Source organism: Scophthalmus maximus, chromosome 11 (assembly GCF_022379125.1).
Source record: "Scophthalmus maximus strain ysfricsl-2021 chromosome 11, ASM2237912v1, whole genome shotgun sequence".
NCBI lineage: Eukaryota > Metazoa > Chordata > Actinopteri > Pleuronectiformes > Scophthalmidae > Scophthalmus > Scophthalmus maximus.
The window spans coordinates 9,823,175-9,840,867 of NC_061525.1; the positions used below are offsets into that span (position 1 = coordinate 9,823,175).

Sequence of the window (17,693 nt, forward strand, 5' to 3'; positions counted from 1 at the left end):
GTTGCAATCATGTCTCTGTCACCCCCAGTGGTTGAGCAACTGTAAGGCCACTTTTCCCAGGATTGCTGGGGGCACTGTGACAAGATGGCAACCAGTGGAGCATGAGGAAAAGGTAAAACCTTTAAAATTTTGGAATTGAATTAATAACTCTTATATGCTGTCATATCAGGATGATGTGGAAAATAGTTGTTTATTCTGTGAGATTATTTACAAAACTCCCTGTAAATAGCAAGGATGCCATTTCAACTGTCCTTTCTTACTGTACCTTCTGCATTACGATTTCTGTGTGATACTGTAGCTCTGTGAGTGTTGCCTCTAATTTTCTCACACTATATAAATGTCATGTTTCTAACGACTGCGCATCGCATTGATTATCTCATAACCAGTTTGCATTGTGATCGTGTTCTGCTCTGCCGGGCATGAGAGCAAGCTCTATTAAGTTGCATTTAATCCACCAGTTAACAATACACTCACTTCATAAGTGAGGAAAGTAAACAGCAAAATGGAAAGTTTTGCTGTTAAAATGTGACCATAGGAAATAACTGCCAAAGTGAGTGCACTTGTGGTAATTAACAGGTAAAACTGTTAATTTGCTTGGCTTGTTTCATTTGGCTTTGTGATTAATTCATGGCAACTGCCAGTCCTCCTTTCTGTTCCAATGTACACATACATCAATCCATTCTTTTTTCCTCTCTGTGCATGCCAACAAAAATAGCTCTGCTAACACTTCTTACTCCCTTTTAAATGGAAACAATGAGGATTTGCATGTCCTTCTTTTGATTCTCTGTTTTCCTTACTTATTTCCTGTCCTGTGACATGCATGCTTTGTAGCAAATGGAATCTCTGGCTGTAAGTTGGATACGGCTTGTTTCTCTTTGTTGTTTTAGATGTATTTTTACACGTTTAAAAGCAAAAGTGTAGCTCACTTTAATCCTATTTTTAGCACTTGTAAAGTCTTCTTTATAACTGGAGCAAGTTTAGAACCAATTTACAAGTAGTTCTACAGTACGTAGATATGTTTATTATAATTAAAAGGAAAAGGCCAATGCTTACAATTACTTTTTTTTCTTGCTTTTCAGCAACTGGAGCTCTGTCAAAGACTCTACAAACTCCACTTTCAGCTGTTGCTGCTTTTTCAGTCCTACTGTAAGCTGATTGAACAGGTCCATGCAATAAGCTCTATTCCAGAGGTTGGTACACAGTGTATTTGCTTGTGCTCTCTTATTGGAACTATAACACCCATGTCCCTGTTTAATATTATTACTCCCTCTCAACCTTTAGCTGAAAAATATGTCCAGAGAGCTAAATGAGTTGAAGAGCAACCTGAGGTTGGCAGCAGCCTCAGTCACGAATGATGAGCTTGCTGCCCGTGAGAGCTGGTGCTCTGAGCCCACCTTTAGCTCGTCTGAGGCTGCTGTGCAAGCCATTTTGGAGTGTCTGAAGAACGAGTTTCAGACCGCCATCCGCTACATTCGTGACTGCAGGTGAGAAGAGTCAAATGTGTTTCCCTGTGTTTCCTTTTATGTCAGTAAATTCCCCAAATGAATAGCCTTTTCTTTTTTTCCTTGCAGAACAATGTGGCCTAATGACATCTTTGGCAGCCACTCTGAGGATGAGATCCAGACCTTACTGAATATCTACTTCAGACATCAAACACTGGGCCAAACAGGAACTTTTGCTCTGGTGGGCTCGAAGCAGGACCTGACAGAAATCTCCGCAAAGCTGATGGAACTTAATGGAGTGATGCGGGACATGATCAGAAGAGCCCAGGGCTACCGAGCCATCACAGCTTTTCTCCCAGACTCCAGTGTCTCAGGCTCAACTCTTTGATGGCGGTCCATTCCTGCATCCTGCACAGTGCCCTGTGCTATCTTCAGCCTGGGGCTGCTGCTATCATCTCAGTGGTGAACCAGCACTCCCCTCTCTCTCGGGAATAACCGAACACCTCCTCTTCTTGCTCAGAATACATCAGAATGTCATAAAGTCAACTCTTCAGGTGTGCAGCAATAATTTTGTTTTTAGACACGAGTGACTTCGTAAAAGAAAGATAGGCTTTTATTGCACTAATAGCCTGGCATCACTAGACCAATATTCAAGAGCGAATAAACACAAGCTCACTGATTGGCATGGTTTCCAGGATACTAATCATAGACATTTTCACAAAGCGACCACTTGATACTGAGGTCAATGACTTTCGAATTTAACAGATGACATACCAAAGCTAAGTGATTCTCTTTCACTTGTGTTGTTTTATTGTCAAGGGAAATTGTGCAATCCTTCATGGAAGTGGAAGACATTTACTGTATCCTGAAAGAATGTAATAGGAATATCACAGCATTGGAAAAAAATTACATTGTCAGTGAAGAAAAAGGGAGACTTCATTACTAGGTCTAAAGTAGTGGGTCTAAAGTGTGTGTGTGTGTGTGTGTGTGTGTGTGTGTGTGTGTGTGTGTGTGTGTGTGTGTGTGTGTGTGTGTGTGTGTGTGTGTGTGTGTGTGTCTGTTTTTCTGTGTTGTGTTGTGTGTGCCTGAGTGTGTGATCTTAGACCTGACGACCATCATCGATGGCATTATGGATACTGATATAAATAAGTTGTTCACATAAACTACTCTGACATGCTGCAAATCTACTGTAATGTCTCCCAAACCTACATTCTTCTGTGTAGGTTATCTGTTACGAAAAAAAACTTTTACTGTTCCTTTTAACTGTGCAGCTTTTAGCAATTAGGTAAATTATTTATATTATTATATATATAATTTTAAAATTATAATTTCTATTATAGCAAAAAAAAAATTATCCGACTAGATTTATAGAAAACAAAAACACAAATTGTTTTAAACCTGCCAAGCTTGCAAATTATATGTACTATAAAGTGTAATAACAATGTTTATCAAATAATAGAGAAAACTATTTTAACTGAATAATTGTACAAAGTGGAACGGGGGCTTTGCTCAGACTCGAAAGATTGTATTTTTATGTACTTACAATTTGAGTTGCATGGAGAGTAAAAGAGATATTTGTAGCTTCCACAGGACGTATTGTTGTAGCCTCCCGCCGTGTAAATACTACTGCCTTAGCAGTGTACTGTACTTAGGTGTTCTGTACACTTGTGTAACAATGAAAATAAAACTTGCATTTGTAAGCTGGTTCCTTGTTGTGATTTGTTCATCATTACTATATTATTATAATTATTGATATTATTATTATTATTTACTTTGCAATACTCAGTCTTTGTGCAATTTCAATATCTGATGTGCATTCCTGTTACACTTTATACAGTCTGTTCACGCTGTATGTATTTGGTTTATACTTGTTATTATCTCTATGTTTGATATTTCCCTGTTTATATTACATGTTTACATATCTATCACTTTTATTTTACTAATGTCCCTATATTTACTATTCCCTTAGGTGGTGCCACATAGAACATTTCCCCCATAGTGGCACTAATAAATGAGTATCTTGTATTATTATTAATATTATTAATATTATTTAGCTTTGCCATCCATCCAACTCACATAATTCAAGATCTACCTGGAATAATGAACTCGTCCGCATTTTACAGCTTCCTCCGGGACTCTTATTTTGAAGTCCGACTCATTTCCGGTGAGCGGCGCGCGAGGTTTGTTTTCGCTGAAGGCTCAAACAAACTAGCTAGCAGCTTCAAGCTCGTGGTAACCATACGTAGGCATCGCACTATATATTTCACAGCTTGTGGATACTTGTCAACACGTTGTCGGAAATGTTCATCGCGATGTGAAAGTCCACGTCCTCCTCCTCCGCCGTCGTGGTGAGTTGGTCGGAGAAACTTTAAAGACGAGTGTGTTTGTGGCGTCTGGTTTGATTTTTCTGAACGAGTTGTTCGTAGTCATTTCACCTGAATATTATATTTTCCTAACATGGCAACTCACTATAAGATTTGCGACGGCCGTGAATCGAACGTTAGCCAACACAACCGTCTCGACAGTGTGTCCCAATCAGTGGTACTGTCAAGTTAGCTCACGTCAAATAACCTAGTTGATTAGCAACCGGAAGCAGCAGCAGCAGCATCAGCAGCAGACCACGTCCATCCTCGGCGAGGAGCCACATCCGTCACCCTGAAGCCAACTCCGCTGAGTTCATATCAGCTTGTGCTTCGTGAGCGGTCAGTCACGACGAGGACTCAACGTGTCCTCGGGTCACACACCTGTGAGGTCTGCACGCGGCACCTGGAATGGATTTACCCTCGAAGAACATGTACGACGCCTTCAAGGATCACATCTGGAAAGGTAAGATGAGGCCAACTCACAATGTGAAAACAACGAAGCGGCACAGTTAAATGTGGTTACAGAGTAAAAATGGGAACACACAAAGTTGTAGCAACGTGTGGCAGGGCTCTCCTTGATGTTGTATCCACCACTTGTACACACAGTTGCATCACGGTCACCAAACAAACACGTTATTTCATGCAGACGTAAAACTCAAAACGTCACGTATCGTACTTTGAAGTCGGTGTACTTCACACTTGAGTGTGAGACAGTGTTTTCTTTGTTTCCTGATGCAGAGCTGGGGCCGCTGGACCCCGACTGGTTTCAAGTACTGACGGCTCAAACGTTCACCGGTGAGGGAAGTGTCTCGGATCCGGACGACCTCTGTGCCAACCAAGAGGGACATTTTAAAACACCTCTGGACAAAGCGGCGCTGGACAGTCAGCTGTTTTCAACTCCCAAGGTCTTCAGACACAGACGAGTTGTGTCACCTGAGACAACCGAGGGCGAGCAGTCGTTCACGCCTGAGCAAGGTAATGTTTCCTTCAAATTTGAATGCTTCCTTATGCTAAGCAGGACTGTGGATGTCTGCATCTTACATATTGAGTTTATCATTATAAATTGCGTTCAAAGGTTTCTTAACTCAATGTTTCTATCTGTTTCTCACCTTAGAAAAGGAAACACTGCCATGGACGGAAACACAAAGTCCACAGTTGTTTCGGGTGACAAAGGAGAGGTGAGTGCAGCAACTCGTCAGACTTTGTTGTCCGCGTCTTCTCTTAGATATTCATAGTTTTTTTCTCTTGAGTGATTCGTCATTGTCTGATTTTAGGTGTAACTCTTGATGGCAAAGAACCTTGCTTTGAGAAAATACTTACAACTAAAATCTATCCCTTTACTTTAAGTCTGTGTTTATGCAGCTCATTTCAAGTAGATTTTCTCTTTCAATGTCTCTCTTGTTCTTTTTAGTGTCCCAGGAGCAAAATATGGAGGAATGCGGCATCAGAATCTGGAACATTTTGGTGAGCTGCAAATTCATATGTATTTTATCTGTTTAAATTACATTTGAAATTAAGATTCGATCGTTACAGGTCAATTTTTACTCTTGTCTTCTGTACAGATATGGTTCACACCCCATCAAAATCCCCAGTAAGTGTATGAAATCAAACACTGGTGTTATCTAGCTTTCAGAAAATGCCAGCATTTGAATGTGTAGTAATGGATAACGTTAAGGTTTACCCCCTTTGTGTTGTTCTGTGAATGTTAGGTCAGCTATGCCAAGCAAATATCGGAAAGTCTTGGTGCACAGATTCATCCTGATATCTCGTGGACCAGTTCTCTGAATACCCCACCAGCTGTGCCATCCACCCTGATCTTATGTAAGCAAATGACTCCGCTGGTTGTTGTGAAAATCAGATGATGTGAGTTTTGTCAAATAATCAGTGTGTCTTCTTAATGTTACAGCTAAAACTGACGAGAGTCCCTGTCCAATGAGCGTTTCTGAAGATAAAACGGTTGTTGTGAGTAATCTGTCCTGCACAAATATGTAGTCTATATAAATATATTTATCTCTTTGTTTGGTACTGAATGTCAACTCTCTGGTCCTGCTGTGTCTGTGCATCTTAAGAGCCTTTGTCTGTTTGATGATCTGTACACTTACACTATAAATTCTGCACACCATATCATTTGAAATATGACATTGATAAGGAAGCTAGAGGTTGTTCTGAAGTGTTTTGTTGATTGACTATCTATTTGGTATAAGAAAGGGACGGCATACCATTGTAGTACACAAACAGTTGTGGCATTTCAAAATTGCTTCTGAAACAATATTTTTCTTTTTTCCCTGTATTTAGATTGTACGGAAGCTTTTTCCGTCTCTTTCAAATGGGGCCGGAGTTGCGGCAACATCACCCACAAACACCGGCTTGCCTTTGCCCCGAGGTATTGAGTTAATCCTATACAATTTGCTAATATCGTGGGTCAGTGCAGTAGGTCTGAGTATGAAAGAAATAGTTATGCATTGCAACTTATTTTTGTAATTTACACACAGTTAGATACACAATTAAAAAAAATCATACTGATCTCTTTTCTTGAAACAACAGGTGTCATTTCCCCTGAGGCTGATCAGATTCCAGAGTCCCACGGCTCCCCTCAAGAGTCACTGAATCCAACTGCGAGTGTTTGGAGACAGAAGCTGCCAGATGCTATTGAAGGTGGAGATGTCCGCAGCACCGTAGCAAGTGTCCTAGACGGAGCTGAAAATGTTCTTTCGATATTTTTCTCCAACAGTAGTTCAGCTCTGAGAAAAGTGAAAACTGACAGAGTCAAGAGGAAGCAAATCATTGCCACAAAAGAACATGGCTGCAGCTTCACAGACATCTTGACTGCTAACAACGCTGCGGTTGCACCCAGTGAACAGAGGACAGAGGAACTGGAACCTGTCGAGCTTTCCTCACCCCCGCAGTTGAAAACTAGAGATATTGGAATCACCCAGTGGTCTCCGTTGAGTTTATCTGAAATTCCTCCCTTTACCGATTCTGCTTGCTGTGAAAAAAGTCATGCTACACAAGTGGAAAACAACATTTTAACAGAACGGCCACAGAGTGACTCTGTTTCCGGACAGCTAGTCCGGCTGCCTTTGACGGGCACATTCTCTGGATTTACTAAGAGAAAAAGGAAATTTGTTTACACCATTGATACTTCAAGAATTCAAGGAAAAGAAACAGCGTCTCTGAAGACTGACTCCTCATCACAGATTCCAGATTCTGGTAACAAATTTCTCATGCATGTTAATGTATTTGGATATATAATTCACTTTTTGTCAACATGAAAAAATACATTTTTTCTACAACCATAGAATTTAGCTTATTTTTAAAGAAATCATGTTGCTTTCTTTCAGGATACAAAGTGAGTGCCGATCTGTTGAGGAAAGCCCCAGATGAAGCAGCCTGTCACAGTATCAGGGAGAATGAGAAACAAAAACAGAAAAATGTCACAGGAGAAAATCTACCTCTCTCTGTTCAACCGAATGTCCAGGACCTTGACATGTCGCAGCTCTGCAGGGATTTTGAACACGACTTCACTCAAACTTCAGACCCTGGTAAACTGAGTGAAGTAGCAAAGGATAATCCTCGAAATGGCTTCTCTCCTTCCGCCTGTCTGTCTGCCATGAAACAAGCTAAACAGAAAGCAAAACAAGCAAGCGTTCCCCCTGACTGTGATGGCGTCAGTGTCCGAAGACCTGTTTCTGCTACTAATCAAAATGACTCCATCAACGAGGGCACAGTAAGTGACAGTGGATTCCAGTCTGCTGTTGCAGATATCACTCACCCGACTTCAACGTCGTTTATTCTTCCCAGCTCAGAGAACATTGGCCAAAGTCAACAGTGGTCAACCACTGGTACCTACAGGGCGGCTTCTTCTCTATCTACAAATACAAGAAATCGTGGAAAGAATAATTTGGATGAAATGTTACAAGAAGCTGAAACTGATGCCAAGCTGCCCGGTGCCATCAAGGAGAGTCGGACGTTGGTCCCTTGCAGAAAGAATGAACACACAGAGAGCACATCGACACAACTACCCGGTGGTGCAAAAGGAAGTGTTACTAGCGGCATTTGCTTTCCATTCGAGTGTCAAGTGAATGATAGTTTCCCAGAGAAAACAACTGTTAGTCTTCCTTCCGTCCATGCATCAGGATTCAAAACGGCTTCAAATAAGACGATTAAGATTTCCTCAGTTGACCTAGAGAAAGCCAAGCATCTCTTTGAAGAGAACGAAGCTGAAAGGACTTTTAGTGATCAGCCATCAAAAAGAGCCCATGACACTAAAGATGAAATTAGCATGAGCGACGTATCAGGGAAAAATACAATCCCGAACCAGCCACCTTCTTCAAGAGAACATTTTGGGGACATCAGTTGCCAGCTAACAGTGTCACAAAAAGCTGATGTGACAGAACTGTGCACTCTGCTGGAAGAAGCCGATAGCCAGTTTGAATTTACACAGTTCAAAACTGCAAAGCTACAGCAACATTGTCAAGATAACGCCACTTCCCCCCGAAAAGTCGACAAAGAACTTGACCCTGATTTTCTAATGGGTATAGATTTTGACGACAGCTTCGATGACCGGCGTTCAGATGCTGAAAAGCACCTGGTAACAGCTGTGATGCTTGATAAAATGACCTTGGTTGCAGATCATAAAACAAACTGTGAGACATCGAAGGTGACAAGTAAATCCTCAATGAAAAAAGAAAATGCCTCTATTGAAGATGCTCTTTCCTCCTCAAAGTGCATCTCTGAAGGCAGTCACGGTATTATGTCAGCTGAACCCCAAAATCTTGACAGGGCCAGGTGCACTGAAACAAGCAAACAGGAGAACAAAAGTCCTTTGATGCTCGGTGGAGGATTCAAAACTGCACGAGGAAATTTTTTGACGGTGTCAAAAGAATGCCTGAGCAAAGCGAGAGCTTTGTTTGCAGATTTAGAGGATAATCTGACAGAGCAGAAGTCAGCAGGCGAGCAAAGCGGTGACGCTGCTGCTGAAACCGATCAGAGACAGGTCGTGTGCATTAAAGATAACAACGCTGCCAAAAGCTTTAAAAATGACAAAATTGACACAACCACGTGTCAAAGTGGGAGAGGGATTTCTATTTCAGCAAAAGCTATGAAAGAGGCAGATGCTCTCTTCAAAGACTGTGACATCAGCGAAAATAACACTGGCGGGTCAGTAAAACATGAAAAGAACGTTGAACACTTGCCTTCATTTCTCAGTCACAAGAAAAATCTTTTGAAATGTAAAAATATTCAAGAAACTGAAGAGAACTTCTCTGCAGAAGGGATCAGTGAATTTAAAAAAGGAAATGCTGGACCAGCTGCGTGCCATACAGAGGTCGTACAGCACATTGTGGAGATGCAAAGTGCTGGTTTGGAGGATACAAAGGCTTTAACAAATGCAGTTTCTTCTCGTGGAAACCTGTGTTCGACTGCAAAGACACTTTCTTCTCCCTCGGGCACAGCATCAAAGAATTCTGGCTCCTCTGCCGTTAATCAATTGAGCAACGGTGGAGGCGGATTCTGTACAGCCAGTGGGAAGAAAGTCTCCGTGTCGGCTGATGCAGTGAAAAAAGCAGAGCGCCTTTTGAGTGAAATTCACACGCACAAGGACACAAACCAACAACTGAAGGGAGAGGCTTCGAGAACGGCTCATCTCACCAATCAGTTTCAAGTTGGACGAATTGAAAATGGTGGATTCCAAACAGCCAGTGGCAAAGGAGTCGTCATCTCGGCTGCAGCTCTCAAGAAAGCAAAGTCATTGTTAAGTGAGTGTGAAGCAATTGAGGATAAGAAGCCCGTTTGTGGTCTTCCATCCCGCAACAGTGGGTTTCTCGCAGCCAGTGGTAAGCCTGTGGCACTTTCAGCTGCGGCCCTCCAGAAGGCAAAAGCTCTTTTCAGTGACATAACTGTCAATGCAGGGATCCCAGCTGCCTCAGACACGAGGAAAAGTGACAGCAGACGAAACAATAGTGGAAACTCTGACAAAATACCTTGTGGTTTCATGACAGCAGGCGGAACGACTGTCTGTGTGTCTCAGAACAATCTGTTCAAAGCAACAAACGCTTTGAGAGAGTTTGATGGTGGTTCTCTTTCAGAAAAAACAAAGCAAGGAGCAAATACTTTCTTCAAAGACTGTGACACTGAGAACGGCGTCGCACCTGTGAGTGGAGGCAGCAGCGAGCATGGACATGGATGCAGTGAGTTTGAAAACTCGAATGTGGGATCAGTTGTAAACGAAGAAAACTTAACGCGTCATGACAATGCAGAGATTCTCAAAGGTGTTTTTAAGAACTCAAATTCTACCAGTGGAAACCCGTCTTTCATGGCAAAGCCGCTTTCTTCCCCGTTGTGCACAACATCAAAGAACACAGGTTCCTCTGCCTTCAGTGGATTTAGCAATGGTGTTGGATTTTGTTCAGCCAGTGGGAAAAGAGTATCTGTGTCGGATGAGGCAATGACAAAAGCAAAATCGCTATTGAATGAAAGTGCTACCTTTCCAGACACAGACAAAAAATCAAGGGGAAAAGCAGACAACATGCCACCACAGATCGGCGGGAAAGATGTTGCTCTTTCATTTGCAGCCCCGGAGAAAGCAAAAACTCTGCCAAGTAAAGGAGTTGAGGATAAAATCAGTGTGGAGTCATCACTTGCTAAGATGCCAGTTTCCTTTTCACCACCCAGGATCTGTGGATTTCTTGCAGCCAGTGGTAAACCGATGGCATTTTCATCCGAGGCCCTCCAGAAGGCAAAAGCACTGTTCAATGACATCGGTTTTTCAGAGGTCCCAATTGTTTCAGATAAAAGGAAGAGTGACAAACACGAAGATGTAAAAAACATAAATTGTGGTTTCACGACTGCAGGGGATGTAGAAAACATAAATTGTGGTTTCACGACTGCAGGGGGAGCAAAAGTTCAGGTGTCACAGAAAAATCTTATGAATGCAAAGAACCTTTTGAAAGATTTTGCAGATGGGGAAAGTCCTTCAGAGTCAGATCTATCAAATGTGAAAAAAGCCTCAAAATCTTGTCTCACTGCATCGAGAGACAAGGACATGTTCACTAAGGAAAGTGCCCCTCAGGTAGTTAAATCTTTTCAGTCTTTGCAAGAGACTGAGCATGAAAATGAAACTCTACAAAACTCAACTGTACATAGTTGCATTTCTGTCAAAAGAAGAGCAATTACAGTCACATCCGAGTTGAAAGAAGGCAAAATAGTCCCATCATGGGAGGGCAACCTCCGTGACACTCCTGTTGAGGAAGCAGTAAACGTGTTGGGCCCTGGAGTAAACCACACCAGCAGCGGTGAGGCGCTCAGGTTCAAAAGCACAGAGGAGTCTTCATTTCTAATGTTTCAGTCACTAAACCTCAGTGGCTGCTCGGAAACCCAGCAGAGGTTTTTTGCCCAGGAAGCTCTCGACTGCACTAAAGCTTTGTTGGAGGATGAGAGTCTGGCTGGCCAAAGTCCCACAGTAGAAAAGGGGCCACTGCAAGATACAACAAGGTCCAACGACTGGTCTGCAGAGGAACAAAAAGGAAGAGGGAAAAGATCTGTTGACGATGCAGATATGACGGGTAAGTGTCATTTGTGACTTTTATCGGGGCTGCACAGCTTATCTCAGTGTTTTCCAATCAAATTGAATCTGGATTATTTGAAGAACAAAATTATTTGATTGCAAATTTGGTCGAGATTCTGATTATTTTAGCAACATTACATATTCTAAATTTAATAAGTTTCCACATTCCACATTTTTTTTTCTAAATGCTACATTATTTCTAACCTTAAGATATAATTCTATATTTTTTACTATCATCACTATTAACCATATACTGTTACCTTATTGTTTTTGCATATTCCAGGTCAGCCTCCGCTGAAAAGACGATTACTTGACGAATTTGATCGGACTGTTGATGGTCCAAGAGGTTCGACACTTCATCCGCAAAAAAGTTCCCCAAATAGTAAGTCATTGGCGCTGAAAAAACATTATCTAAATATGTTTTGTCTTGAAAATTAAATGACTCCTCCATCTGTTTATTTTTTCTCATTTAAGGTGTAATGAAAGACAGAAGAGCTTTCAAGTACAGTGTCTCTCCTCATCCAAACATCACAAGGCCATACGGGTAAGTTGGCATTGAGTTGTAGCCATGGTTGAAGTGGCTGACACAGGTCATCAGCTCTTTGTGATGTATTTATTATCTCACAGGAGTGGAACAAACTATGTGGAAACCAAACTGCAAAACACCACACCAACACAACGCTCAGCCTCCGGAGACGGCAGATCAGCACACTGCAGGGTGCCGGCGTTTGTTCCTCCGTTCCTCAAGAACACAAAGACAGAAACGCACAAGAATGCAGTTGTCAAAGTCAGCATAAAGACACCGTCTGCATTTGTTCCTCCGTTCAAAAAACAAAGAACTGTTGTCCAAGAGAGCTCCTGTAAACCACAGGAGGAGGAGGATAAACACCAGCATGTCTGTATAAAACCCACTAGCAGCAATATTTACATGTCACCCTCTAGAAACACACAAAACAGTGCAGATGCAACTAGTGATAAAAGCAAAGAATACATTCAAGCGGTGGCCTTGGCTCACACTACAAATGATAATTTGATGAACAATCAAAAAGCTCCTGGGGGCTGTGGATCAGAGGACTCTGCTGCGATGGCATCGTGTGACGAGGACACAGTTCACAGAGGCCAAGGTGTGGTAACCTATTCGGATGAGGCTATTGTGATGCACATGTAAATACTCTATGTAACCCAGCTACAGTAATCATGTGTTTATGGTTTACAGACATGTTTTCGAATCTCGAAAATGTGGAAATGGCACGAGATATGCAAGACATGAGGATCAGGAAAAAGAAGCGCCAGACGATTCGACCGTTGCCGGGCAGTTTGTTTCTAACCAAAACCTCAGGGGTTCAGAGGATCCCGCTAAAAGCTGCCGTGGATGGAAAGCCTCCTGCGAGATTCACCCCAAAACAGGCAAGGCCAGACCTGGCACTGTGCTTCAGGGAATATTATACAATACAATACAATAATATGTTTAAAACAACTTTGTTGTGTCGACACTGTTTTAAAATCTTGACGGTGTGTTTCAGCTGTATGGTTATGGAGTGCACCAGCATGTGTTCGACATCACCAGCGAGACCTCAGAAACGTTTCGCTTCAATTTGAAGCACTTCCTGAAACTGGAAGCGTTCATAGACGGAGGGGGTGTTCATCTCGCTGATGGAGGGTGGCTAATCCCCAGCAATGATGGGACTGCAGGAAGAGAAGAGTTTTATAGGTATTACTAACTTTGAGTTTACCTATTCTGTTTGAGAAACAAGCTGTATCGTGGTGTTTACAAATGAATCTGCATTGGCTGATTGTATTGAATATCATCTTATTCTACGCCGTCCACAGAGCATTATGTGACACTCCGGGTGTGGATCCAAAATTGATTAGTGTGGAGTGGGCGTACAATCACTACAGATGGATTGTTTGGAAACAGGCCTCCATGGAGAGATCTTTTCCAGAAACCATGAGCAGCCTCTGTCTCACACCAGAGCAGCTTCTCCTGCAGCTGAAGTACAGGTACTAGGCATTACAACTTATTTAAGTTCTGTGAATGTGTGAATATCCCTTCTGTGCAATCTCTAGCATTACACACAGACTAGTGCCTGTTTGTGTAATCTTCACTAAAGTTTTGGTTTTAGGGCTACAACCAATGAATATTTTCATAATAAGCTGATCCGTCGTTTATTTTCTTGATTAACTGTTTAGTCTGTTAAAATGTTGAAATGACTAAAAACAATTCCCACTCAGATTTCAAATGTGCAGTACAGTGCAAGATATTAAGTTTACTATCTGAGAGCAAGACGATTAATAAAATGCTTCTGTACATGCTTGATAATTTTACACGTCTCAGATATGATGTGGAGATCGACCACAGTCGGAGGCCCGCTCTGAGAAAGATCATGGAAAAGGACGACACGGCAGCTAAAACCCTGGTCCTCTGTGTATGCGGGGTCGTCTCCAGGGGTCACTCCCCAAACAGACCGAGTCGCAATGACTCCAAGACTCCACAAGGTGCCAATGCAAAGGTTGAACCCCCATTCGCAGTCGTTTGGCTGACAGACGGATGGTACGCCATTAAAGCTCTGCTGGATGAGGCTCTGACTGCCATGCTTCACAAAGGTCGATTGGCTGTTGGTGGGAAATTGATCATGTGTGGGGCTCAGCTGGTGGGATCACAAGAGGCTTGCTCCCCGCTGGAGGCACCTGAATCTCTCATGTTAAAGGTGCGTGGAGACCGCAGGTGGTTCAGACTTTAACGAATTCAAAAAAGATGAAATGCTGAATTATTGCTTGTGTTTTTTTAGATTTGTGCCAATAGCAGCAGATTGGCTCGGTGGGATGCTAAACTGGGATTTCACCGAGATCCCCGGCCATTCTTGCTTCCTGTCTCATGTTTGTACAGCAACGGAGGGCCAGTAGGATGTGTGGACATTATCATACTGAGAAGCTACCCCATACAGGTCAGTTTAGTATTCCATTCATTTACTATTACTCCTTAAAATGTGTGCTACGATCTCTTTTGTTTGTGCGCTTGTTGGCGTTTCCAGTGGATGGAGAGGAAACCAGATGGGGGAGTTGTGTTCCGTTCTGTTCGCGCAGAAGAGAAGGAGGCGAGGCGATACAGCAGCCACCAACAAAAGGCCATGGAGATCCTCTTTGCCAAGATTCAAACTGAATTTGAAAAGGAGCAGAAAGGTAGGACTGTTTTTATTGCATGTTGAGTAAAAGACTGAAATGGGAAAGGGTTTTAACAAGTTGTATAATCTTCAGGTAATGACAAACCTCAACGCAGGAGGCGGACGACAAATCGGCAGGATATTGCAAGTCTGCAAGACGGAGAGGAGCTGTATGACGCAGTGGGGGATGATCCAGCATACCTGGAGGTGTTTGAATATTTACTTTACTCATTGTTGACTTAATACTCTTATGAATAGAGTCTTACCTATCTAACCTTTCTTTCTACAATGCCATAGGCTCAGTTGAGTGAACAACAGTCTGAGACCTTACAGACGTACAGACGCTCTCTGATGGAGAAGAAACAGTCCGAACTGCAGGACCGATACCGCCGCGCTCTCGAAGCAGAGAACAGTGACGGGAGCTGTCCCAAACGAGAAGTTACACCAGTGTGGAGACTCTGCATCGCTGACTCCACGGCCCAGCCTGGCTCAGGTGTCTTCACTTTTCTTCCTTTTTGACTTATCAATATTTATTTCAACTTATGTGCTGTTGTGTGTTTTAATACTGTTTGTAATTTCTTTTTCTTGCTTTTAGTTTACCAGTTAAATCTTTGGCGACCTCCCTCAGATCTTCAGTCTTTACTGAAAGAAGGCTGTCGATACAAAGTCTACAACCTCACCACGTCAGATGGAAAGAAACGCAATGGAGTAGAAAATGTTCAACTCACCGGGACAAAGAAAACACAGTTTCAGGACCTGCAGGTGCTGTAGGAAACATCTGTCTTTAGGATGTGTACATATGGAATTATTTATACAGTATATGTAAATCAGATAGACGATGTTTTCTAAAGTGTATTTGTTTTATCATCCAGGCTTCCCAGGAATGGTTATTAGCACGTTTTCAACCGAGGGCTTCAAGCAATTTTGTGAATCTTCAAAACCCAGAATTCCAGCCACTCTGTGGAGAGGTTGATCTCACGGGATACATCATCAGTGTCATTGATGGACTGGGTTGGTAATTTTTGATTCTTTTTTTTTCTCCTCTTCTTAAAGATTTCTTTCATAAGCATTCAGTTTACTAAATAATTGTTTGTGCTTGTCAACACAGGTTCCTCTCCTGCGTTTTATTTGGCTGATGGGGAGCTGAACTTTGTTAAAGTGCGCTGTTTCAGCAGCTTTGCTCAGTCTGGCCTGGAAGACGTTGTAAAACTGCGTGTGCTGTTGGCTCTGAGCAACCTGCAGCTGAGAGGTCAGTCCTCATCTCCCACTCCTGTCGTCTTCGCTGGAGATCTGACCATCTTCTCCACAAACCCCAAGGAGGTTCACCTACAGGAATCCCTAAGCCAACTCAGAAACCTGCTCCAGGTACAAATCAAAACAAAAAAATCCCAAATCTGTTAAGCCGGCTGAATGTTCTCACTGCCAAAATACTTGGCATGTTGTGGAGGAATCAGAATGGCATCAGCTATAATTCCATCAAAATAGACATTAGATGGATGAAATTAGAAATGCTGGATTCTTGCTCTGTGGTTGTCATGCTCAAATAGTTAACTTTTGAAAAACGTGCTGAACAACACTGAAAGTTGCATTTGAAGAAAATGTGATGAAATAGCTACGTTTTATTCAATGCAATCTCTTATATTGACCTCTAACAAGTATTTTGTGCTTAGTTTTCATTTCACACTTGAATGACCAACTTTGATCAGAATCTATAGGCACTGCAATGTAATGAGAGTCATACTAAAATGATTAAATGTGGGTGCTGAACTATGTAGTTGAAAAATGATCAGAGCCAGGAACAATTATTTTCAAGGCTTTACTCCTCATTGACCTTCTTTTTTTTTCTTTACCATGGATCCGTCCTTGGTTTCGATACAATATTTCTTTTTTTTATCACGTGTTTTCAGGTTCAGCAGAACTTTTTTCTTAATGCTGAAGAGAAGCTTTCACATCTACTCAAGTCTGATGGCCTGAGCTCCATCACTTCTCCCGCTCTCCACCCTCGAACCCCAGCTGCAACGAACCAAAGACAAGACACCAAGACAAGTGTGAGTTTATTCACTTGTTGTTGTAGCTGGGGCTTTTAAATACATTTGCTCTCATGAACCACTTGACTTTTATTTAATAACACAAATTGTGTCCTTTTTATATGCAGCTGATATCTCAGCAGCCAATCAGAAGCCTCGGATCTTTCACACCGGTCAGCAGGAATCAGCCTGCAGTGACCGCTTCGACAGAGAAAGACCCGAAAAGCCTGAAGAGGAGAAGAGCTCTGGACTATCTTTCTCGTATCCCGTCTCCACCGACTCTGTCCCATCTGGGCCCAGGGACTTCTCTGTGTGTGAAAAAGACATTCAACCCCCCTCGAAGGTCCGGGACACCAAGCACTTTAAAAACTGTACAGACTCCAGCTCGCAAAACGGTTGTTTCGCCGATGGAAGATGAATGGGTGAATGACGAAGAACTGGCGATGATCGATACTCAGACATTGCGTGTCGGCTGATTTACTGTAGGTACATGAGACTGAATGATGATGAGTATGTGACAACTCTGGGGAAAACTGTACAAATGTGAATGTAAAGGCTAAAGCTAAATGTATATGGTTCATAATCTGTGGTGTTTTATTTAGTCTCACAGGACTAATTAAAGTGGTAAACAGTAAAATGTTTGATCATGTCTTATCTTCTACTGTCTATTTTTTTTCTCTGTAAAGTTAATTAGGTTAAACAAATTCAGAGTTGCATTTCTTTACTTAAGATCTATAATACTCTACTTTGGCTTTGTTTGAGGACAAATAACTGAAAGCTGAGCAGCAAGTCCACTCTGTGAGTGTGTATATATGTTTTTGTGTACAGTACCAGTCAAAAGTTTGGACACGCTTTCCCATTCAAGTGAATAAGAAAGCATTTCCAAACTTTTGACTGGTACTGTATATGTATATGATATATATACACAAACTTGTTAAACAATAATTGCATTGTCTGCTGGTTTGTTTTGATACCTGTCAGCACAAGTTCAGCCTGCCACTGTATCACTTTGAATATTAAAGTGCAAATTAACACTAGACCAGTGTTGTGAGTTGGCTACTTTTCAGATTAAAAACCATAGAAGAATAAAGGCTGACATTGTTAAAATGTAAGCAACACAGCTACAACTAATAAAG

General features: G+C 42.1%; 2 protein-coding genes across 9 annotated transcripts in view; both read left to right on the forward strand.

The window, feature by feature from the left end:
- The window catches only part of LOC118299073 (protein furry homolog), a 50,277-nt gene extending 47,135 nt beyond the window's left edge, over positions 1-3,142 (forward strand). For all 8 annotated transcript variants that reach the window (XM_035622469.2, XM_035622463.2, XM_035622464.2 and 5 more), the window contains 4 exons: positions 29-112; positions 1,080-1,190; positions 1,282-1,484; positions 1,572-3,142. In XM_035622469.2, the coding sequence (XP_035478362.2) occupies positions 29-112; positions 1,080-1,190; positions 1,282-1,484; positions 1,572-1,830 (657 nt within the window). In that variant the 3' untranslated portion in view covers positions 1,831-3,142. The remainder of the gene's footprint in view (positions 1-28; positions 113-1,079; positions 1,191-1,281; positions 1,485-1,571) is intronic.
- Positions 3,143-3,257: 115 nt separating this feature from the next.
- On the forward strand, positions 3,258-17,403 carry brca2 (BRCA2 DNA repair associated). Its single transcript, XM_035622472.2, has 26 exons — positions 3,258-4,268; positions 4,544-4,780; positions 4,920-4,983; positions 5,217-5,269; positions 5,368-5,396; positions 5,515-5,626; positions 5,712-5,767; positions 6,101-6,188; positions 6,350-7,015; positions 7,147-11,367; positions 11,653-11,751; positions 11,844-11,913; positions 11,997-12,493; positions 12,586-12,776; positions 12,893-13,080; positions 13,200-13,370; positions 13,705-14,077; positions 14,159-14,314; positions 14,402-14,549; positions 14,625-14,737; positions 14,828-15,023; positions 15,126-15,292; positions 15,403-15,541; positions 15,639-15,895; positions 16,438-16,578; positions 16,686-17,403. Exons 1-26 carry the CDS (start codon positions 4,214-4,216, stop codon positions 17,031-17,033), a joined length of 8,835 nt encoding a protein of 2,944 aa, XP_035478365.2. The 5' UTR covers positions 3,258-4,213; the 3' UTR covers positions 17,034-17,403.
- The last annotated feature ends 290 nt before the right edge of the window (positions 17,404-17,693 follow it).